The sequence below is a fragment of the Grampus griseus genome (genome assembly GCF_964374135.1).
Source record: "Grampus griseus genome assembly, chromosome: 14".
In the NCBI taxonomy this organism is placed as follows: domain Eukaryota; kingdom Metazoa; phylum Chordata; class Mammalia; order Artiodactyla; family Delphinidae; genus Grampus; species Grampus griseus.
Genome location: NC_139008.1, coordinates 48,701,744 through 48,726,246, shown reverse-complemented (window position 1 = coordinate 48,726,246; position 24,503 = coordinate 48,701,744). Strand labels below are relative to the sequence as shown.

Genomic DNA, 24,503 nt, shown 5'->3' with positions numbered 1-24,503 from the left:
ACTAGGAGAGAGAGCTTACAGAACAGAATGCAGAGGAATGAAAAAATAATAATAATAACCTGTTTTGGAATTCTGTGTTCCAAAAGTGAAGTCTTTGGGGGAACGCAAAAGACTCATATGAATGACAGTAGCAGGTTTGAGGAGAGAGGGATGTTCTGAGGGACTAGAAGAAAGATGCTTCCAGGTTGGGAAGAAGGGAAGTAAGGAGAGAGGAAGCACAGGTGGGTGGTCATGAGAGGCGCTTGCCCTGCCCCCCAGGCAGTGGCCCTTAAAGGAAGACACTCCCTTGAGAGAGAAAAACTGAAGAGGATGGGGCCCTGGGCAAACTTGTAAGAATCCCTGATCCCCAACCTGGTAGAGAAGGAGCAGAATAACTCCTTTGCCTTCCCAGGTGGCACAGGGAAAGCAGAGAGAAATCTGCCTGAGCTGAAAGGTGCAGAGGGCAGAATGAGAAGATACTCAGGTGCATATGTCAAGGACCAAGGACATTGACATTCTCCAAGCCTGCTGTCTCCATAGCAACCTGATTTCATGAAAGCTCCTCATAACTAGATCAATAGACTGAGATTATCTCAACCACCTGATGGAATGGGGGAAGGTCCTCAAAATTAACATTAAGTTGTAAGAAAAAGTTATACTTTGGGCACAGCTGAGTCACGCGCTGTGAGTTACATGTGCTGTCTGTACGATAGCTGTGCCTAGAGACATTTAGCCCCCCAACAGTCCCAATGCATGTCATCTCCGAGGATCCACGATCCTGAACCTATTACCAGCATGGGAAAGGCTCAGCCACAAGCCCCTTGGAGGCTTAGAAAATGTCTCCATCCCAAGGCACAGAATCACCTTGGGCTATACCTCCAGGGTCAGGCCACTCGAGGATGGATTTATCCTTCAAGTGTCTGGAACCAGGTGAGCTTTTTAGACCAGATCATGCCCAGTAGGGGTGTAAACTGATCCAGTCACACTTAGGAGTCCAAATACACTGCCTAGCAAAGTGAGAGACAGGCGACGTAAATGTCTCCCACTGAGTCTTTGCATTCAAGGGATCTAGAAATAGGTTTTAAGCAACAAGATAAACATTTCTGAGAGCTTCTCATTTTTACCTGCTTTTGCTGCCACAGCAATGTGGCAAAGACTATATTGCCATTATGGTGAGAAAGGTTACCCTGGGTCAGGGTATGGACCATCTGTGGTGAGATGGCTAATGGTCATCAAACTCTACATTCTCCTCTTCTTCCCAGACACACAGCTAGATGGCATTTTCCAGCCTCCCTTGCCATTACATGTGGCCAGGTGACCAAGTTGCAGCTAGTGGAATTAGGAAAACATGATATGTGCCAATTCCAGGCCTGGCCCATAAAACGCACCCAGGGACACTGTTCTATGCCTTTTCTTCTTTGGCCAAGGAAAGGGAGCTGACCACGGTCAGCCTTGGAGTTCACGGTCTGACATGGCCTGGGTCTCTTCAGTATGGACCTCACACTTGAACTGGGTAATGTGGTCCCAGTCAATGCCCGGCCCCTTCCTGGTTTCTTGGGTAGAAGTGATGAGAGGATGAGGATTATTTGGAGTCACAGTCACCCTGTGGAGCCTTCTTGATGGATGACTTTATATCATCAGTCAAACTTAGCTTGTGGTCTTTGAAACTCTTTTTCTTAACTCTATGAATGTCATTATATCATCGCTAACAGTATCCGTTGGTAAAGGAGGAAGAGAGACTCAAAACTTTTGTACCTTATGCTTTCCAATGTTCTCTCACATAATCCTTGTAACAGCCCTCGAGGTTGTTATCATCTTTTATAGATGGAAACAAACAAGATTCAGAGAAATCAATTTGCCCAACTCCAGCAAAGCCAGTTACCTACACCATCCAGCCTCCACAAGACGCGTACTACTGAAATAAAAGTTGAGGTTGTTTCATTGGACAGAGAACATCCAGGCTACTGTCTATTCACAAGCCAACTACTTTTTCTACCTTCTTTACTTACAGGCAAATTAAAGATACATGGCACATTTGCTGTAGTGTGAATCATCAAGACTGTGTGTGCCAGGGGCAGGGAGGAGAACGTATTTTACCAATGACATAAATACCTGGTGGTATGTGACTCATACAGTAATGCAACAAGAGCCAAAAAAAGAAAGAAAGAGACTATTTTGAAGTCTGAATGCTCTTGAGTTCATTCTTATCACATGCTTGTGGTTTGGCACCATCAACAAGAGCTTGGACCCAAATAGGCAAACTTTCATGATGCCAGGCTGCTATGTAATGTTTCTGAGGCTCTGCCTTTCCTTTCCTTGGATGTGTTCCCTCAGGTCAGTAGGTAAATGACCTATGGAATGAGTAACCTGTACTGACTCAAGTCAGTCCAGTGGTCCACAGACTCGATTGGATGCCTGCTTGTGCCTCCTTATTATGCCTGGCTCTTGAAGTAGTGGGTTAAGATCATGAAGTAAACACAGTTTTCCCTCTTCAACCACAAGAGATTTAATTATCCCAAAACACTCTTGATAGAAAAATGCACAAACAAAGTAGAATCTTAAAGTTCAAACAAGCTTAGAGTTTGATAAAATTCGTTGAATTGTACCCTTAAGATTTGTGTATTTCACTATCTGTAAATTCTACCTTAAAAAAAAAGAAAACAACAACAAACGAACAAATCATAATGAGATACCATATACACTCACCCGAATGGTTAACATGTTTAAAAGACAGAAAATAACAAGTGTTGGTGAGAGTGTAGAACCACTGGAATGCTCATGGCACAAACACCTGGAACACTTGTCAACATCTTCCAAAGATGAGCACATGCACACTTTGGGTTTGTTAGGTACATACTCAACATTAATATACATATATGGTTACCGAAAGATATACTGGAAAATTCACAATAGCAACAATTGTAATAGTTAAAAACTAGAAACAACCCATATGTCCACCATAGAATGGATAAATAAATGATGATATGTTCATAAAATGGAAACTCTATACCAGTGACAGTGAACAACTTATTGGTACAACACAGAAAACTCTCAGGACAATATTTGAGTGAAAGAAGCCAGACACAAAAGAATATAGTCTGTATAATTCTGTTTGTATCAGATTAAGAGGCAGAACTAATCTGTGGTGATATAAATCAAGATACTGTTTTTCTGGGGGGAGAAGGGAACAGTGAGTGGGGCAGAGCATGAGAAGTGTTCTGTACACTAGATGTGTCCTATTTCTTGATCTCATTGTAGCTCCTCGGTAAGTTCACTTTTTGAAAATTTATTGAGCTGTCACTTAGTGTTCTTTTGTCTATGAATATTAGATTGCAATTAAAAATGCTTTTAAAAGGTTTGGGATGGTCAATTTGAGAATGAACCTATGAAAGCCTGTAAAAATACTCATTTACAATATTTCTTTAAAAAATAAAAGCAATAAACAAAGGCTACCATCTGTGATTGCTTTATATATTTTAAGTTAGTAGTAATAGGTACTGTGGTAGGCAACATAATGGCCCACCCAAAGATGTCCATACCCTCATCCCTGGAACTTGTGACTATGTTATCGTACGTGGCAAAAGGGACTTTGCACATGCGATTGACATTATTCTGACGTTATTTTGGATTATCCAGATCATCACAATCTAATCACATGATTTCTTGAAAGCAGAGAACCTTCCCAGCTGTAGTCAGTCAAAGATGTACAACTAAATAAAAGTTGGAAAGATGCAACATTGCTGACTTTGAAGATGGAGGAAGGGGACCATAATCCAAGGAATGCAGGTGGCCTCTAGAAGCTGGAAAAGCCAAAGAAACAGATTCTTCCATAGAACCTCCAGAAAGGAATGCAACCCTGCTGTTACCTTGATTTTAGCCCAGTGAGACCCATGTCAGACTCCTGACTTATAGAACTGTAAGATGATGAATCTATGTTGTTCCGGTTGAGTTTATGATAATTTGTTACCGCAGCAATAGAAAACTAATAAATACTGAACATATAATTTCCATTTATCATCCCTTTCTAGCTAAAAACAGGATTTCTGTCCATCAAATCTTTAAAGAATGGATAAGTTCAATTTACTTTTTCTGCAGATAAAACACATGCTAAACGAATTTGTGGAGCCTGTTCCTCATTCAGCGCTTTTATGATGTTATAACTCAAAATGCATGACTTTACTTCCCATAACTAGGGTGTAAGAGACCCTCTTCTCACAAATATCCCATAAGCCTTTCCTATGGGAGGCACAAGAGCACAGTTTTCCTGTCTCTCTCCTAAATTTATTGATGTTTTTTATTCAATGAACGTATTGAGTTCTTTTCATGTACTATCTCTTATTGATAATTCAAAAAAGCTAACTGGATCTCCAATCAGTAGATCTGATAGACTAACTGGGACTTGTTTGTCTTTGTTTAGGTTTCCCCCAAATAGACTCTGAGAAAAGAGTTTGGGTGCAAGCAGTTTATTTGGTGGTGTTTTCAAGAAGAGTGATAAGTAAAACAAGGAAAGGAGGAAAGCTAACAAGAGATGCCTTCACATGATCGTTACTGCCAAGGAAACAGGGAGCATTCCCACTGGGGACTCTGGGGAGACTGTGGACACACCTCAGAATTGTCCCACAGAGAAGAAAAAGTATGGGGCATTTATACACCAACTCCTTTCCTTCGTTGTTTGAGGATTGCTCCTAGGGACGTGACTCCCCAGCACATCTGACCTCACTGCACAGAGAGCACATCCCATGGTCAGAGAACCTGCACAGGCACAGGGAGATGCAGGAGGCAGCTGGCAAGTCAGGGAACTGTCATTCGCGGACCCCGGGGTCCAAAGTTGTGAATGAGGCACTGACTGCATCCGCTATGGTGGGGACCTGGTTCAAGCAATGGTAGGTGGTGGTAAAGATGTGTTATTCCTGACTTTCTCAATCACAATAGTGCACAAAACCCAGAGATGTAAAAACTAAACTTAACTTCACCTTGGATAAAAGTAACAATTTCCATCTGAGAGCAGAGAAATTGATGTGGTCACTGTCTGGATTTTCTCCAAGAATTTCAATGACTTCTTGGTCAATTCAGCCTTCTGGTTTGGTCACATGTAGCATGTTTTCCCTTTGTCTCTCTCTTTCTCCATTCTGGGGTTGTTCACACAAAAGCCCACTCTGGAGGGAGTAGAAAGTGAACAATCTTATCTCTGCTCTGCCAGGTTTCCACAAACCTGGAATTTGAGAAAGACAAATACCACATGATATCTCTTACGTGTGGAATCTAAAATGTGACACAAATGAACTTATCTATGAAACAGAAACAGACTCACAGACATAGAGGACAGAATTGTGGTCGCCAAGGGGGTGGGAGGGTGGAGGAGGGAAGGATTGGGAGTTTGGTATTAGCAGATGCAAACTGTTCTATATAAGATGGATAAACAACAAGGTGCTACTATAGAGCACAGGGAACTATAGTCAACACCCTGTGATGAATCATAATGGGAAAGAATAAGAAAAAGAATATATACATATGTATAACAGAATCACTTGGCTGTTCAGTAGAAATTAACACATTATAAATCAACTGTACTTTAATTTTTTTTTTTTTTAAAGAGGGCTGTGAGGTTTCCTTCCACCACCTGCCTTCATCCCTTCCTCATGCTCTCCCAGCTCCACATCCCCTCTGCCATTCACAGAGGACTCCAGACTTACCCCATCACTTGGAGAAAGTTGATCTGTCTCTCCTCACTCTCACATGGTCTCTTTTCTCACATATTTTCTCATATATGCCTCACATTTTGCATTCGTGCCACTCCCTCTACCTGAAACATTCTTTCCCCATCTTGTCTCCTGACCCTCTTCTATTCATGTTCCAAGCCTTATTCAAATCCTGCCTCCAATGTGTGGTTTACCATGACCAGGCAAAATTAGGTGCTCCCTTACCTATGCTCCCTGGTTTTCTCACCCCCCTCACATTGGACTAGAGCTCTTGATGTGTCTCTCTTGCCCACAGTTATTTGAAAGTACCGACTGTGTCAGATTCATCTCTATTTCCTAAGAGCTAAGAACAGCGATTGGCCCATTTAGGCAATCATTAATTTGTGAGGAATCTGATCGAACTGCATCTAATAGACACATCTTAAGAGTTTCTTTATTACTACAAATCTGCTTCTTTACAGGATAAATGGTTTCACGTATATATTATCCGTCTTATTTCAACCATTAAAGAGATAATAAAGTAAAACTTTAGCAAGACACCATGTCAACACTGTCCAGTAATTTGGTTATGGCTTTTTACTTTTAAACTAAAAAGTAAATATAAATAAAATAAGTTTATCTCAGGGACTTTTTTTTTTTTTTTTTTTTTTGCGGTACGCGGGCCTCTCACTGCTGTGGCCCCTCTCGCTGCGGAGCACAGGCTCCGGACGTGCAGGCTCAGCGGCCATGGCTCACGGGCCCAGCCGCTCCACTGCATGTGGGATCTTCCCGGACCGGGGCACGAACCCGTGTCCCCTGCATTGGCAGGCGGACTCTCAACCACTGCGCCACCAGGGAAGCCCAGGGATTTAATTTTTAAAAATCCATATTTTGACATCAATTTGATATCTATTTAGTCCAGTTCCTTATGCCCACATAAACCTTATAATGAGAATTGAGGCTGTAAAATATCTAAAGGACTTATAGATGATTTGATTATCACAGTTCTGCTTTATTAAATACACTGATCTTATATTGTATGAGCTAATGAAGGAACTTGATGTCTGTGGTACAGCAATACATGAAACCAGAAGGACTGAAATCATCTTGGGAACAACCAAAGATCTAGGCCTGAACACACAACGGAACAACTGTGTGAAAAGAAGCAGGATCCATGAAGATGCTGTAAAATGACTTTAGATATTTTAAATGAGAAGAATGTGAAAACATTGCAAGAAACAGTGTGACAATAAATAGCTGAGTGGTGGAGGATTACAGAATATGTTCTTCCTAAAAAAACAGCCAGGAGCAGATTACTGGGCAGTGTGAACTCAGAGCTCCCAGTTGACATGGTGACAAATATGGGGCCAGCCAATCACTGGGGCTCTGGGTCAGACTTCCTGAATTCCAAGTCCCTTGGAGCCCTCACAGCTGTGTCAATTCTCTTTCCCCTTAGGAACGATATCAGGAACCTCAACTTTGCCGAGAGGGTACACTTGTTCCTTAAAGTCGGGTGACTGCATTTTCAATCCTGGAAATATGGATGTGAATAGGACATGATAAAGAAAATCAAGCCCATAGTATTAATACTTGCTTATTAAGTTTAGGAGTAATGTATGTGTGTGAATAAGCCAAAGAATCTATAATATTTAAGTTAGTATTTGTAACAGAATATTAACTAATTTATAATATTAACTAGTTTATAGACAGTATCCCAATATTGAGGAGAATTTGATTACCATATAAATTTATTTAAATATATTAAAATTATATGATTCATGTTTGTACTTGGCAAGGTTTTGCTTGCTCAGGATAAACGTTTCCCCAATAGCCATTTGAAGTATTTAAAAGAAAATAAAATACATTCAACTGTTTTTGTGTTTTAAATTTTAAAGACATTTAATTAAGTTTTAAATGTTTGAAAGCAGTGCATTAACTAAGTTTATAAGTGGCACTGTTCCTTTAAGAATTTAGCCTACTCAACATATGTCAATCGCATATTATTCAATTAACAATCACGTAATTGTTCTTATTTCACACAGAAGTTATAAGGTTTATAGATTGAACTTTACTAGGGTCTCAATTTGTAATTTAATATGCCAAATATTAATTTAAAACCTAGTTATGGAAATCTGGAATGAAGAATCTGTGAGGCTGGTTTTTGAGGAGAAGGACATTAGCACACCCTCACCCCTGACCCCTTCTGGGTTGGGAGGACCATCCCAGGAGATAAACATTGGTTCAACATGGCGGACTAGAAGGACATGCACTCACTCCCTCTTGTGAGAGGACCAGGATCACAAATAACAGCTGAACAATTATCAAAGGAAGACACTGGAACTCACCAAAAAATATACCCCACATCCAAAGACAAAGGAGAAGCTGCAATGAGATGGTAGGAGGAGTGCAATCACAATAAAATCAAATCCCATAACACTGGGTGGGTAACTCACAAACTGGAGAAAAATTATACCACAGAAGTCCACCACTGAAGTGAAGGTCCTGAGCTCCATGTCAGGCTTCCCAACCTGGGGGTCCAGCAACAGGAGGAGGAATTCCCAGAGAATCAGACTTTGAAGGCTAGCGGGATTTGATTGCAGGACTTTGACAGGTCTGGGTGAAACAAAGACTCCACTCTTGGAGGGCACACACAAAGCAGTGTGCACATCAGGACCCAGTGGGAAGGAGCAGTGACCCCATAGGAGACTGAACCAGACCTACCTGCTAGTGTTGGAGGGTCTCCTGCAGAGGCGTGGGTGGCTGTGGCTCACCGCAGGGACAAGGACACTGGCAGGAGAAGTTCTAGGAAGTACTCCTTTGTGTGAGCCCTCCTGGAGTCCACCATTAGCCCCACAAAAAGGCCTGTAGGAGCCAGTGCTGGGTCACCTCAGGACAAACAACCAACAGAGGGGGAACTCAGCCCCACCCATCAACAGACAAGTGGATTAAAGTTTTACTGAGTTCTGCCCAATAGAGCAGCACCCAGCTCTACCCATCACCAGTCCCTCCCATCAGGAAGCTTGCACAGACCTCTTAGATAGCCTCATCCACCAGAGGGCAGACAGCAGAAGCAAGAAGAACTGTAATCCTGCAACCTGTGGAACGAAAACCACACTCACAGAAAGATAGACAAAATGAAAAGGCAGAGGACTATGTACCACATGAAGAAACAAGAGAAAACCCCACAAAATCAACTAAACGAAGTGGAGATAGGCAACCTTCCAGAAAAAGAATTCAGAATGATGATAGTGAAGATGATCCAGGACCTCGGAAAAAGAATAGAGACAAAGATCAAGAAGAGGCAAGAAATGTTTAACAAAGAGCTAGAAACATTAAAGAACAAACACTAGAATAATTAAAGAACAAACAGAGATGAACAATACAATAACTGAAATGAAAAATACACTAGAAGGAATCAATAGCAGAATAACTGAGGCAGAAGAACGGATAAGTGACCTGGAAGACAGAATGGTGAAATTCACTGCCATGGAACAGAATAAAGAAAAAAGAATGAAAAGAAATGAAGACAGCCTAAGAGACCTCTGAGACAACATTAAACACACCATCACTTGCACTATAGGGGTCCCAGAAGGAGAAGAGAGAGAGAAGGGACCCGAGAAAATATTTGGAGAAATTATAGTCAAAAATTTCCCTAACCTGGGAAAGGAAATAGCCAGCCAAGTCCAGGAAGCACAGAGGTCCCAGGCAGAATAAACCCAAGGAGAAACAGGCCAATACATATAGTAATCAAATTGACAAAAATTAAAAACAAAGAAAAATTATTAAAAGCAACAGGGAAAAATGACAAATAACATACAAGGAAACTCCCATAAGGTTAACAGCTGATTTCTCAGCAGAAACTCAACAAGCCAGAAGGGAGTGGCATGATACATGTAAAGTGATGAAAGGAAAGAACCTGCAACCAAGATTACTCTACCCAGCAAGGATCTCATTCAGATTCAATGGAGAAATAAAAAGCTTTACAGACAAGCAGAGCAAGAGAATTCAGCACCAGCAAACCAGCTCTAAAACAAATGCTAAAGGAACTTCTCTAAGCAGGAAACACAAGAAGAAAAGGACCTACAAAAACATACCCCCAAAAATTAAGAAAATGGTAATAGGAACATGCATATTGATAATTACCTTAAATGTGAATGGATTAAATGCTCCAACCAAAATACACAGGCCCACAGAAAGTACACAAAAACAAGACCCATATATATGCTGTCTACAAGAGACCCACTTCAGACCTAGGGACACATACAGACTGAAAGTGAGGGGATGGAAAAAGATATTCCATGTAAATGAAAATCAAAAGAAAGCTGGAGGAGCAACTCATATCAGATAAAATAGACTTTAAAATGAAGAATGTTACAAGAGACAAGGAACAACACTACATAATGATCAAGGGATCAATCCAAGAAGATGTAACAATTATAAATATATATACACCCAGCATAGGAGCACCTCAATACATAAAGCAAATGCTAACAGTTATAAAAGAGGAAATTGGCAGTAACAAAATAATAGTAAGGGAGTTTAACACCTCACTTACATCAGTGGACAGATCATCCAGACAGAAAATTAATAAGGAAACACAAGCTTTAAATGACACAATAGACCAGATAGACTTAATTGATATTTATAGGACATTCCATCTGAAAACAGCAGATTACACTTTCTTCTCAAGTGCACATGGAACATTCTCCAGGATAGATCACATCTTGGGTCACATATCAAACCTTGGTAAATTTAAGAAAATTGAAATCATATCAAGTATATTTTCCGACCACAACGCTATGAGATTAGAAATGAGTTACAGGGAAAAAAATGTAAAAAATACAAACACATAGAGGCTAAACAATACATTACTAAATAACCAAGAGATCACTGAAGAAATCAAACAGGAAATCAAAAAATACTTAGAGACAAATGATAATGAACACATGATGATCCAAAATCTATGGGATGCAGCAAAAGCAGTTCTAAGAGGGAAGTTCATAGCAATACAATCCTACTTCAAGAAACAAGAAAAAACTCAGATAAACAATCTAAACTTACACCTAAAGGAACTAGGGAAAGAAGAAGAAATAAAACCCAAAGTTAGTACAAGGAAATAAATCATAAAGATCAGAGCAGAAATAAATGAAATAGAAAGAAAGAAAACAGTAACAAAGATCAATAAAACTAAAAGCTGGTTCTTTGAGAAAATAAATAAAATTGGTAAACCTTTAGCCAGACTCATGAAGGAAAGGAGGGAGAGGACTGAAATCAATAAAATTAGAAATGAAAAAGGAGAAGTTACAACAGACACTGGAACCAGGAAGAAATAGAAAATATGAACAGGTCAATCACAAGTAATGAAATTGAAGCTGTGATTAAAAATATTCCAACAAACAAAAGTCCAGGGCCAGATGTCTTCACAGGTGACTTCTATCAAACATTTAGAGAAGAGCTAACACCCATCCTTCTCAAACTCTTCCAAAAAATTGCAGAGAAAGGAACACACCCAAACTCATTCTGTGAGGCCACCATCACCCTGATACCAAATCTAAAGATACTACAAAAAAAGAAAATTACAGACCAATACCAATGATGAATATAGATGCAAAAATCCTCAACAAAATACTAGCAAACAGAATCCAACAACACACTGAAAGGATCATACACCATGATCAAGGGGGATTTATCCTAAGGATGCAAGGATTCTTCAATATACACAAATCAATCAGTGTGATATTCCATATTAACAAATTGAAGAGTAAAAGCCATATGATCATCTCAATAGATGCAGAAAAAGCTTCTGACAGAATTTAAGAGCCATTTATGATAAAAAAAAAAAAAACTCTCCAGAAAGTGAGCATAGAGGGAACCTACCTCATCAAAATAAAGGCCATATACAACAAACCCACAGCAAAAATCATTCTCAATGGTGAAAAACCGAAAGTATTTCCTCTAAGATCAGGAACAAAACAAGGATGTCCACTCTCGCCACTCTTATTCAACATAGTATTGGAAGTTTTAGCCACAGCAATCAGAGAAGAAAAAGAAATAAAAGGAATACAAGTTGGAAAAGGAGAAGTAAAGCTGTCACTGTTTGCAGATGACATGATAATCCTAAAGATGACACCAGAAAATTACTACAGCTAATCAATGAATTTTGCAAAGTTGCAGGATACAAAATTAATGCACAGAAATCTCGTGCATTCCTATACACTAACAATGAAAGTTCAGAAAGAGATATTATGGACACAATCCCCAATACCTAGGAATAAACCTACCTAAGGAGGTAAAAGACCTGTACTCAGAAAACTATAAGACACTGATGAAAGAAATCAAAGATGACACAAACTGGTGGAGAGATATACCATGTTCTTGGATTGGAAGAATCAATAGTGTGAAAATGACTATACTAACCAAAGCAATCTAGAGATTCAATGCAATCTCTATCAAAGTACCAATGGCATTTTTTACAGAACTAGAACAAAAACTCTTAAAATTTGTATTGTGACAAAAAAGACCCCGAAGAGCCAAAGCAGTCTTGAGGGAAAAATACGGAGCTGGAGGAATCAGACTACCTGACTTCAGAATATACTACAAAGCTACAGTAATCAAGACAATATGATACTGGCACAAAAACAGAAATATAGATCAATGGAAAAGGATAGAAAGCCCAGAGAAAAACCCATGCACCTATGGTCAACTAATCTATGACACAGGAGTTAAAGATGTACCATGGAGAAAAGACAGTCTCTTCCATAAGTGGTGCTGGGAAAACTGGGCAGCTACATGTAAAAGAATGAAATTAGAACACTCCCTAACACCATACACAAAAATAAACTCAAAATGGATTAAAGACCTAAATGTAAAACCAGACACTATAAAACTCTTAGAGGAAAACATAGGAAGAACACTCTTTGACATAAATCACAGCAAGATCTTTTCTGACCTATCTCCTAGAGTAATGGAAATAAAACCAAAAATAAACAAATGGGACCTAATGAAACTTAAAAGGTTTTGCACAGCAAAGGAAGCTATAAACAAGATGAAAAGGCAACCCTCAGAATGGGAGAAAATATTTACAAATGAATCAATGGACAAAGGATTAATCTCCAAGATATATAAACAGCTCATGCAGCTAAATATTAAATAAACAAACAACCTAATCAAAAAATGAGCAGAAGACCTAAATAGACATTTCTCCAAAGAAGACATACAGATGGCCAAGAAGCACATGAAAATCTGCTCAACATCACTAATTATTAGAGAAATGCAAATCAAAACTACAATGAGGTATCACCTCACACCAGTTAGAATGGGCATCATCAGAAAATCTACAAACAACAAATGCTGGAGATGGTGTGGAGAAAAGGGAACCCTCTTGCACTGTTGGTGGGAATGTAAATTGATACAACCACTATGGAGAACAGTATGGAGGTTCCTTAAAAAACTAAAAATAGAATTACCATATGACCCAGCAATCCCACTACTGGGCATATACCCAGAGGAAACCATAATTCAAAAAGACATATGTACCCCAATATTCATTGCAGCACTATTTACAATAGCCAGGTCATGGAAGCAACCTAAACGCCCATTGACAGACAAATGGATAAAGAAGATGTGGTACATATATACAATGGAATATTACTCAGCCATAAAAAGGTGTGAAATTGGCAGGGCTTCCCTGGTGGCGCAGTGGTTGAGAATCCGCCTGCTGATGCAGGGGACACGGGTTCGTGCCCCGGTCCGGGAAGATCTCACATGCCACAGAGCGGCTGGGCCCGTGAGCCATGGCCGCTGAGCCTGCGCGTCTGGAGCCTGTGCTCCGCAACAGGAGTGGCCACGGCAGTGAGAGGCCCGCATACCGCAAAAAAAAAAAAAAAAGTGTGAAATTGGGTCATTTGTAGAGATGTGGGTGGGCCTAGAGACTGTCATATAGAGTGAAGTAAGTCAGAAAGAGGAGAAGAAATATCATATATTAACGCATATATGTGGAATCTAGTAAAATTGTACAGATGATCAGGTTCGAAAGGCAGAAATAGAGACACAGATGTAGAAAAAACAAATGTATGGACACCAATGGGGGAAAGGAGGGTTGGGGGTGGGATGAATTGTTAGATTGGGATTGACATATATACACTAATATGTATAAAATAGATAACTAATAAGAACCTGCTGTATAAAAATAAATAAATAAAATTCAAAGAAAAAAAGAAAACCTAGTAGGTAAGTCCTTTGCCTTTATACAAAGAACCCCCTATGGAAAAAAAGAAAATCATGTTGACAGAAATAAAAATGCTTGTGGGGTTAACAAAATTGGGTAGATGTCCCCTCCCTACAAAATACAGTGACTTTGAGAAGCTCATCCCCAAGTATCTAGAATTATGATATTGGCTTTCAAGTACTTCTTAGAAGTACCAAGTCTATGTTTTGAGAGAGTCTGAGCCCTAAAGGTTTTCGGGTTTCTTTAATAGATGTTTGGTTTCATAAGCAAGGAGTTGGGACATCCACTGGTAGGATGTTCTTTGGTAAGGGACATTCTGAAGGTAATTGCTACTATAAGGGCTTGGGTGACACTTGTCCCTGGAGAATTATTCCATGAAGAAAAGCAGAATTATCCCACTGTTGCAGACATTGGGGTAGTAATCAATAACTGGTTTGTGTTTTTTTCTAACTTAAAATAGCATTGTCATCCTATTAGCGAATGTCTTGATAGAAAAAAAAAATCAGACTAATATCTGACATCTGTAATGTTGGTATCTAGCCTCCTTCTGTCATGGTGTTTACAAACTATAGATAAGAAAAGCTTTGCAACTGAATTGTCTCTACACTGGTTATTTTTCCAGACTGAATTCTTTGAGAAATGCACTTCTTTGTAGAGGAATCCCAGAGTATCAAATTCCAGTAGATATTATGATGTCATTACATCTTTTTAATAAATCACAGGATTTTAATGGATCAAGAACGCAAAATAAAATATTTTTTATTATTTGGCCAATTCAATGAAATTTCCCAAATCATAACAGTTTCTGTTTTTCTTTTCTTCTTGGTGGTTGATGATTTTCAAGATAACAGCTGAAAGAGAGATATCATATCTAGGACTTGCTCTGGACCCAGAAATTCTAGATTCAAAACATACTTCTGTCACATAACCATGTGGCTTTGGAAAAGTCACCTAACTTGTTGGAACTTTAGTTTTTTGCATCAGCATCACCCCCTATTATATGAGTAAAGATTGAATCACTGAGAATTAATGGATTACTATACATTGTATAATTCTGACCATTTGCTTTGTTTGTTCCCTCCATTTTCTGCTAACTTTCCATCTCTAAGTTGTTCCCAGAGCTTTTTCAGAACACATTATCAAGCCTCTGAGCACCCCTTTCTTGTCTACCCCTAGAAGCTGGTATCTAGGCAAGAAAAAACGTCCCTTCAGGAAATATCACAACGTCATCATTAACTAATTAGATCTTTGCCTCTAATACACTAATGGGCAGGTTTATTTATTTATTTTTTACATCTTCATTGGAGTATACTTGCTTTACAATGTTGTGTTAGTTTCTGCTGTATAACAAAGTGAATCAGCTATATGTATACATATATCCCCATATCCCCTCCCTCTTGGGCCTCCCTCCTACCCTCCCTATTCCACACCTCTAGGTGGTCACATAGCACGAAGCTGATCTCCCTGTGCAGTGCAGCTGCTTCCCACTAGCTATCTATTTTACATTTGGTAGTGTATATATGTCAATGCTACTCTCTCACTTCGTCCCAGCTTACCCTTCCCACTCCCCATGCCAAGTCCACTCTCTACATCTGCATCTTTATTCCTGTCCTGCCCCTAGGTTCTTCAGAAACTTCTTTTTTTTTTTTAGATTCCATATATATGTGTTAGCATATAGTATTTGTTTTTCTCTTTCTGACTTACTTCACTCTGTATGACAGACTCTAGGTCCATCCCCCTCTCTACAAATAACTCAATTTCATTTTTTATGGCTGAGTAATATTCCATTGTATATATGTGGCACACCTTCTTTATCCATTCATCTGTTGATGGACACTTAGGTTCCTTCCATGTCCTGGCTATTGTAAATAGTGCCGCTTCGATTAAGACATCTCTTAAGTAGAAGATATGCAGGTGCTGCTCCTGGTCCTGTGAGGGTGGAGATTGCAACAGTCTTTTTCATTGTTGTGTTAAAGGGCTGAGCAAATAGTCTAATATATAGTAGTTATTCAAACGTCTGTTGAGTTTACTGGTTGATCTGAAATACATTTAGTTATTCAGAGACACAGAATCATACTCGATATTTAGTTTGTGTTTTAGTATTGATTGAGTTCTTAGCCTACTTGGGCTGCTGTAACAAAATACCATGAACTAAGTAGCTGTTAAACAACAGAAATTTATTTCTCACAGTTCTGGAGGCTGAGAAGTCCGAGATCAAGGCACTAGAAAATTTGGTGAGGGTTTGCGTCCTAAGCAGCACCTTTCCGAGGTAACCCCAGATGGCTGAAGGACCAAGGGAGATTCTTGGGCCTCTTATAAGGGGCCTCCCAAAAGCCTCACCATCTAATAGCTTTACCTTTGCGAGTCAGGATTTCAACATGTGAATGTTGGGGGGATACAAACATTCAGACCAATAGCAATTGATATCTTAAAACTGAAAGCCACCACTCACTCAAACAGACCTCCACACTTATTTTGACTGGAGGTGATATGAAACAATAGGCACACTGATTGTACACATCCACGGTACCTGATACCAGATGGTTGGAGTGTTAGGATGATTCTGTGCACACAGAAATTCACATATTCCAATATGGCAAGTAGACAAGTTTCAAAAGTGAGAACATGTAGTAGATACTCCCTGAAGGTTAACGTATGGTTACCTAAATTTGGCAATTGAGATTAGGAATGGAAAAAAAAGAAGATTTCAGCATTTTGACATGCTTTCATTTCTTTCTTAAAAAAAAATTACCAAAATACAGTTGATTTACAATGTTGTGTTAGTTTTAGGTGTACAGCAAAGTCATTCAGTTATACATGTATATATAAATATACATATTATTTTTTACATTATCTTCCATTATAGGTAATTACAAGATATTGACTATAGTTCCCTGTACTATAGAGTAGGTCCTTGTTGGTTAACTATTTTGTATATAGTAGTGTGTATATTTTAATCCCAAACTCCTAATTTATCCGTCTCCCCTCCCCTTGACATGTTTTCTTTATTTGTGGTTTTTGCCCCCTTGTAAAAAAAAAAAAGATAAAGAAAAATGAGAAGAATAAGATGAAGAGGAGTAAGAAGGATGAAAGGAAATTCAAAAGAGGACAGTGATGAGGGAAGAAGAGGGGGAAAAAAGGAGAAGGGGAGGAAGCATATAAGGTTCATAAGTTTTATCTCAAAATCCTTATTCAAAAAATAACTTTGTACGGGTCAGTAGAGCTCAGTCAAAATAACACCATATCTTCAGTGTGTCTTTCTAAATGGAGGCAGTCACGCCGGCAGTTATCAGTGCCCCCTCTTCCCTTTTCTTCTCTTTTTTGTGTTAAGTCTAGAAGGAAATAAGCCAACACAGGTTCAACTCCCAAATCCTACTGTAACGGCCACTGAAGAGACAAGTTCTGCTCTGATGACAAAGGTTGGGAGAAGTGCAATAAAGATTCTCATCTTGAGACATGAAAGGGAGGGCACACTTGGTATTTATTCCATCATTTGGCCCAAGACCTTATTTTATTTCTCTAGGTCTCTGTGGGATGGGGGAAAAGGACACCTTCACAGGCTAATCATGCTTGGGAGAGGCATTATGATCACGTCCTCTGTTTGTCACATCTTCCTAGAGGGGAAACAAACCCTGCCCAAGAGAACCGAGAACCAGGAAATGAGGCTCTGACAACAGGACTATGTCTGTCTTTTTGTTGTGCTTCTTGTTTGTTTGTGCCTACTGACCCAATAAATGGGTTTCTTTTCTGAGTGTCTGATGTTAAAGAAGCCTCCATTCAGGAGAACCATGAGGGCGAGGATTCAACAGGCTGTAAATGATTGACACTGTCCAACCAACCATGTCACCACAATGCCTTTAGATGGTGAGAGGAGAAAACAGACCTCTCTGGTGACTGGTGCATTGAGAGAATAGGAGTTGATGAGTAAACCAGAGGTGTCAGGACTGGGATGCTACCTCACAACACCTATGTCTGTAACAAACTACTTCATCAGACGCTAGCCCACAAAAAATGTTTTATCTCATCTTATAGCTGGAGAAACTGAGGCAAAAAGGGAGAAAAATCACTTTCCCAAGGTCACATGATCAAGGTGATGCAGCTATAATGAGAAACCAAATATCCTGTCTCCCAGACTTCTGTCTTATCGGAATTCTGGATGAGTCAGTACCTCTCATTGATGTCACTGGGGTTTTTTGTTTTGCTTGTTTTTTCATTTTCACCAAGAACTTTTTTTAAATTAATTAATTAATTTTATTTTTGGCTGCATTGGGTCTTTGTTGCAGTACACGGGCTTCTTATTGCGGTGGCTTCTTTTGTTGCAGAGCACGGGCTCTAGGCACGTGGGCTTCGGTAGTTGTGGCACGCGGGCTCAGTAGTTGTGGCACACGGGCTTAGTTGCTCCACGGCATGTGGGATCTTCCCAGACGGAGGCTCAAACCCGTGTCCCCTGCATTGGCAAGTGGATTCCTAACCACTGAGGCACGAGGGAAGTCCTGATGTCACTGGTTTTAACATAAGGTGGGTTCTGAATTGTCTTTTTGCCATTTTTGTATTATGGTAAAATATACATTACATAAAATTTACCATTTTAACCATTTTGAAGTGTATAGTTCCGTGGCATTCACATGGCAATCATCACTACCATCCGTCGCCCCAACTTTTCCCATCTTCTCCAACAGAAACTTGTACCCATTAAACAGTAGCTTCCTATCTCTCCTCTCTGTGGCCCCTGGCAACCACTTCTGAATGTTACTTTACCGCAAAAAGAAGTGTTGACTTTGACCTTGGTTTACAAACAAAAATGTAATTAGATGCAGGAGGGAGGTGAGAAGGGGATAGACGTCAATTTGGCACTGACTGTCCTCCGTAGGAGACACCTGGGGAGTGTACAGTGGCATGTGTGTGTGTGTGTGTGTGTGTGTGTGTCTTTAAAAGATTCTCCACCTCCCTGCTGGCCTCCTCACAGTTTGCCAGTGGCTTTGCAGCCTCCTGGTTGCCTCAGTCCAGGCAAGGAGCTGGCAATCTCCTTTGTAGTTTCAGGAGCAGTTCTGTTACCATGGAGGCCACATTCTGATTTCAAGAGTGTAAAGGTAATCATTTGTTTTTAGCTTGAAAGATCTTCCCAAAAGATAGGCTGTCGCTCTTCTTCTGGAAAAGCCTGATTGGTAGGATTCCTTCAAGCACTCAGTCTGAAGTGCTTTATCCCATTCCCTCACCAGCTTCAAAAGTCAAGCTTGCCAAGAGCCTCTGGAGGAAAATCTGCCACTTCCATCAATTTCACACAAATGGTTGATCCTGGAGGTGGTGCTATTTGCAATGGAACACTTCACAATCAGAGTGACCACTGTCACAGAAAAAACTGCACAAGGAACGGGATGGTGAAAGAAGCCCAGGTAAGAGGCAATCCCTCCCCCTTACTCTGAAAGACCTGAACATTTCAATATTTGTTGTAAAGCTATTTGAAGCTGTCCTAGCTGAAAGTTCTTGGCAGGAAGTGTTTTCTGTGTTTTGACTCCTTAATTCAGCTAATTTCAAATGCTTGGCTACTAAAAAGTTTGGATGTGGGTTAAGGAGGGAATTTCTTCTCTGTACAAGACAGGACACACGTAGATCCAAGAGCCTTAAACCCTTAACATAAAAACGTCCCTGCTAGACTTTTGTTTTCTCTCAAGCATTTTGGAGAAAACAGTTATGAAGGCTGAAACTCTCCAGCTAAATTTCAGTCTATCAGGAAATCACAACAGACTGCATGCATCAAACTTCATAGGGGAAAAAAGAGGAAGTGAAAGTAAACGCTGCTGAGATTACGTGGAGTAGGTTTTCCCCTGGTACGTGAGGAGTGCCTCTCGGATTAAAAGGGGACTTCTTTTTGGTGTTTGGTGGGGCCTTGTCATAGCTTACAGCTTGATTCGGGGCCAAAGTCTTTCTTTGAAACTTGACATCACAAGCATTCCTTTTTAAGACACTTCAGAAAGTGCGGCTTATTGTTACAGGCTGCACACAGGAACCAAACAGACTTTGAATTGTTTTCCCATGTGATACTTTTTGTAAAAATTTTTGGCTCCTGCTCTGACAGAATGTTTGAGGGGAATGTACTGAGGAAGGGGAAGAACCCAAGAAATGTTGTCAGCTCATTCAAAGAGGGAGCCGGGTCTGCAAGCTGCTTACGAACAGGCTGGCCATTGCCAGCTTCCCATTGGATGCCCAGGTCCTCTGTTCTGAGCAGCAGGGGTGAGTTCACCTGCTTGGGAGCAGGTTAGCATAGCCAAACAGGCAGCTTCACCATTGCAAAATGAGAAGCTGGGCAAGGAATCTGTGCGGGAGAACTGGGGTCAGGGGTGGGGAGGTTGGGCAGTGAGATTGTTCTAAGATCACAGGACAGGTGGAGCTGGCTGGGGGCCAGCCCACCATTCAGTGAAGGAAATTTGTGTGTTCAGTGGAATGAAAGAGGTGTGTGTGGGGGGGGCACTCTGGAGCCTGGGTTGTGTGTGAATAGGCTGTGGTCCCCCAAATAGGTTCCCCTCTTAACAAAAGACATTGCCCTAGCCTTGGAATTGTCTACCTAAAACCTCAGGTCTGGTCTCTCGCAGATGAGTATAATGTGAAGAGAAAATACTCAACTCTCATTCTTTGCACGAGGGCAATCATACTAATACCCACCATCTATTCATCGCTGTATCGAATCAGACCACTACCACTCAAGACACTCTTTGCCCCTAAAATGGCTGTAACACTGGCCACTGGCCTTCTCACCCTCTGGACCATTATGACCCTGAAGGCTCTCATTTGGGTAGAGATGCCCTCAAAGCCATTCTCTCTCTCTCTCTCTCTCTCTCTACTTTGTCTTGGTTTTGTAACCACCTTCTAGTGTCTGAGGTTAGAGACTTAGCTAAATGGTTACAACCATTCCTAAGGACACGAGCCAGGATCCTAAAGGTTCATTACTAAGTGCTCCTACAAGACTGTGAATATCTTTGGACACTGAAGCTTCCCTAAGAGCAGCAGGAAATACCAGGGAGGCTACTGCCTTTTCCAACAGCTCTTTCTGAAGGAAGAACCATCCAGAACCTATTTGCTCAGATATATTTAGGTGTTACTTAGTTGAAATTGGCTCCCACTGAGAGTCTCAATTATGGCTTAAAAAGTATGTTCCAGAAAGAAGAAACCCTGCTGAGTTCTTAGTGAAGTCGGGCAGACAAAGGCCTGTTTTCCCCTCTGTGATATAGATGAAGTTGTCTTTACTATCATGATCCTTAATCACTGGTTTTAGTCCATTTTGCTTTGAGGACCTTAAACAAACTGAGTCTTTACCAAAAACCTTGAAGCTTGAACCCAGTCCTTGTAGAACACTCACTCTTGGAACCCAGCCACCACATTTGAAGGAAGCCCAAGCAGCTCAAGAGAAGCCCAAGTAGAGAGAAACCAGGTATCCTTGCTGTGCGCCTAGGCAAGATGCAGCACCAGCTTGTAAACTGTGTGAGTCAGCTATCTTAGAAGTGGATCCTCCATCCCTGGAGTCTATCTGTTCCAATTATACTTCATGGAGTATACATGACTTGTCCCCACTGGGCTCTGCCCAAATTACAGATCCTTAAGCAAACAAATGATTGGTTTTTTTTTTTTTTTAAGCTGGGTTTGCTTACCAGACTTCTAATATCTTTATTTATTTATGGCTGCGTTGGGTCTTCATTGCGGTGTGCGGGCTTTCCCTAGCTGCGGCGGAGTGGGAAATACACTTCGCTGTGGTGCGTGGGCCTCTCATTGAGGTGGCTTCTCTTTGTTGTGGAGCATGGGCTCTAGGCACGTGGGCTTCAGTAGTTGTGGCTCGCAGGCTCTAGAGCGCAGGCTCAGTAGTTGTGGTGCACAGGCTTTGTTGCTCCTCGGCATGTGGGATCTTCCCAGACCAGGGCTTGAACCCGTGTCCCCTGCATTGGCAGGTGGATTCTTAACAACTGTGCCACCACGGAAGTCCCAAGCAAACAAATGATTGTTGTTTTAAGTATGGTGGTGGTTTGCTAAGCAACAATAAACATGTAAACACATGTATATTCTATTTCTTTAAAATGCCTAGAAAAATCATTGTACAGTCTCATTACAACCATTTTCAGTGCTTTCATTTTGAGGAAAGAGTTTGTTTTGGCCATCAATCTTTGGCAAAGTTGCCTTTCCCTAAGCTTTACACTTTTGTTGTGTTTTGTTTTGTGTTTTGCATAAGGACTGTATGCTTAAGATGAGTGTCCGGCTGGTAAAACCAAATACAATGAACTCAAATATCAACTATACAAAAGCACAATCACTTGGATGCTGTCAAAACTGAAGTGTAATTATTCAATCTGAGGAGGTCTGAAACTTGTTGCCTTATCTATGAAGAAAGAGCAGGCAAAGAAGCATGTATGTGTTCTGGTTCAGATGTTTTGTTAATTAAATGAATACGTGTTTTAAAGTATATTTAATATCTGCCAATTATAAATTAATTTTATCTATTGGTTAAAGTTTCCTAGAAAATGATTCTCTTTAGAAACACAAGTAGGGGTAGATTGATGTTAACCTAATTACTCTCAAGAAATCCACTACATTTATTTTGAAATACACTTGATTTAATCTTTCTACTAAGTATTGTCAACTTGTCTCAATTGGCCTGAACTAATGCAGTTTTACTGGAATTCTAAAGTATATCAACCTGTAAATTCATGTGAGAAGAAGTTGTTGCCACCATATTAGAAAGAAAGTCATTGGCCCAGTAATTCACAATTTAGATTAAACCTTTGGAAACAAACAAACAAACACTATGAACATAGTTCAGAGAAGTATTCAGAATTGTTCTCCACAATGTACTTCATCCATCACAGTTCCCTCTAAATCCTGCTTCAACCACATTGAAGATCATTTGATTACAGCAGAGGTTAAGATTACAAATGCCCAGCAGGCTGGTAAGGCCTGGTGTGGACAACAGGAAGTGGTAAGCATGGGTTTACCTGAACAAAGCTCATTGTCACCATGAGAGAAAGCAGGTCCTATGTTGACAGATCTTATGATTTTCAAAAGAAACTGGAAATCCAGATGGAGTGGGAGGGAGAGAGAATATCCTGATTTTTAAAGTATTGGCATCTAATGCTTCAAATTTCCAATAGTGTAGAGTTCAATGAGACATTGCTACCAGCCACAAATCTGTAATCTCTGAACTATAGGCAAATAGGATGAGAAAAATAAGTGGTCATAAATAGAGTGATTCAGGGAATTTGGATCTTCTTAATTTAGACTTACTTTATATTTTCTAAAAGCAATAGATGTATCTTACATCTTAATTTTCCTGAGTTGTTACATTAATACTTGATCCTGGAGTATGGAAGTTTTAGGAACAATTATGACCCAACCAGTTGTACTAGATTTCTCTGACTAAACCTGATTTCAAATATTAGATGACAAAATGTCATAGAACTGATACCATTTCACTGCTCAAACTTCACCTCTCAGACTTTGTAGGAAGTGACACACAAACCTTTTGTTAGACAATGCACTCATATAGCTTGGTCACCATTATTATTCTCTAGACGTGGTATAACTGGGCCTTCAAAAGTTGCCCAGGAAAAGGCTATGTGTAAATTATGATTATCCAGTCAACTACAACTTATACCTGACTGTTCTTTCTCTGCCATGTGGAGCTTATCCTTTTGGAAGTCAAAAATCCTTTGAGAAGCTGATAGATACTTTCTGTATTACAGAATTTTCCACGTAGAGGATTCATGTGTTTCCTGACTTTCTCAGATCCTCAGGTTAAGAACCTCAGCTCTCACACCCTGCTCAGAAAAACCAACAAATCAGGCTTTCCAGAGAAGACAGGGTAAAGGGATTCATAAATTGATCTACCAAGGAGAGAAAACCAAACATAAGCCAAAGTGACTCAGACCACAAGCCCACATGTATTAATTTATTTAAAAATGTATATTAGAATTTTGTACCCCACTTTATAATACTATTTTAATAATATTTATTTTACTATAAAACTACTTTTATATCCTCCTTGAAAACCTTGAGTATAAATGAACTCCCCAGGAAGATATTTCTTTCCTGGTGGCTTTTCATATCCCAGCACCCCTCAGGATTTCCCAGGGAACCACTTAAGGAAGAATGATAGCAGGAAGACAAGCTTTGACATCAGCAGAAATGGGTATGAATACTAGCTTTGCTCCCTACTAGCTGTGCCACATTGGGGAAGTAGCATCACGGCTCTGATCCATACCTCACAAGGCAAAGGTGAAGATTGGATAAGAGAGTGTATGTAAGACTCCCAGTAACTATCACATGTGTAGTAGATACTTGATAAATAGTGACTATTATCTATTAAAGTCTGCCTGCAGCTCTTACCCCTCTACTGCTATTGTAAGACCGTTCAGTACAATGCCTGGCATGTAATAGGTGCTCAATAAATGATAGTCTTAAATCCTTGAATTCCCTCATCCAATGGTGGCTTCATTTTACTTGGTCTGTCAGCAGCACTTGACACAAGTAATTACTCCTCCTCCTTCAAGCCCTTTTCTCTCTTGGCTTCCAAGTTATGACCCTCCTATATCACCAGCTGTTCCTTTACAGTGTCTATTCCTGGTTTTCCTCAACTCCTT

General features: G+C 40.2%; 1 protein-coding gene across 1 annotated transcript in view; it reads left to right on the top strand.

Moving 5' to 3' along the window:
- Positions 1-19,169: 19,169 nt before the first annotated feature.
- The window catches only part of SPTLC3 (serine palmitoyltransferase long chain base subunit 3), a gene marked incomplete at both ends in the record, with an annotated part of 125,259 nt that continues 119,925 nt past the window's right edge, over positions 19,170-24,503 (top strand). The window contains one exon of the mRNA XM_082671639.1: positions 19,170-19,277. Within this exon, the coding sequence (XP_082527765.1) occupies positions 19,170-19,277 (108 nt within the window). The remainder of the gene's footprint in view (positions 19,278-24,503) is intronic.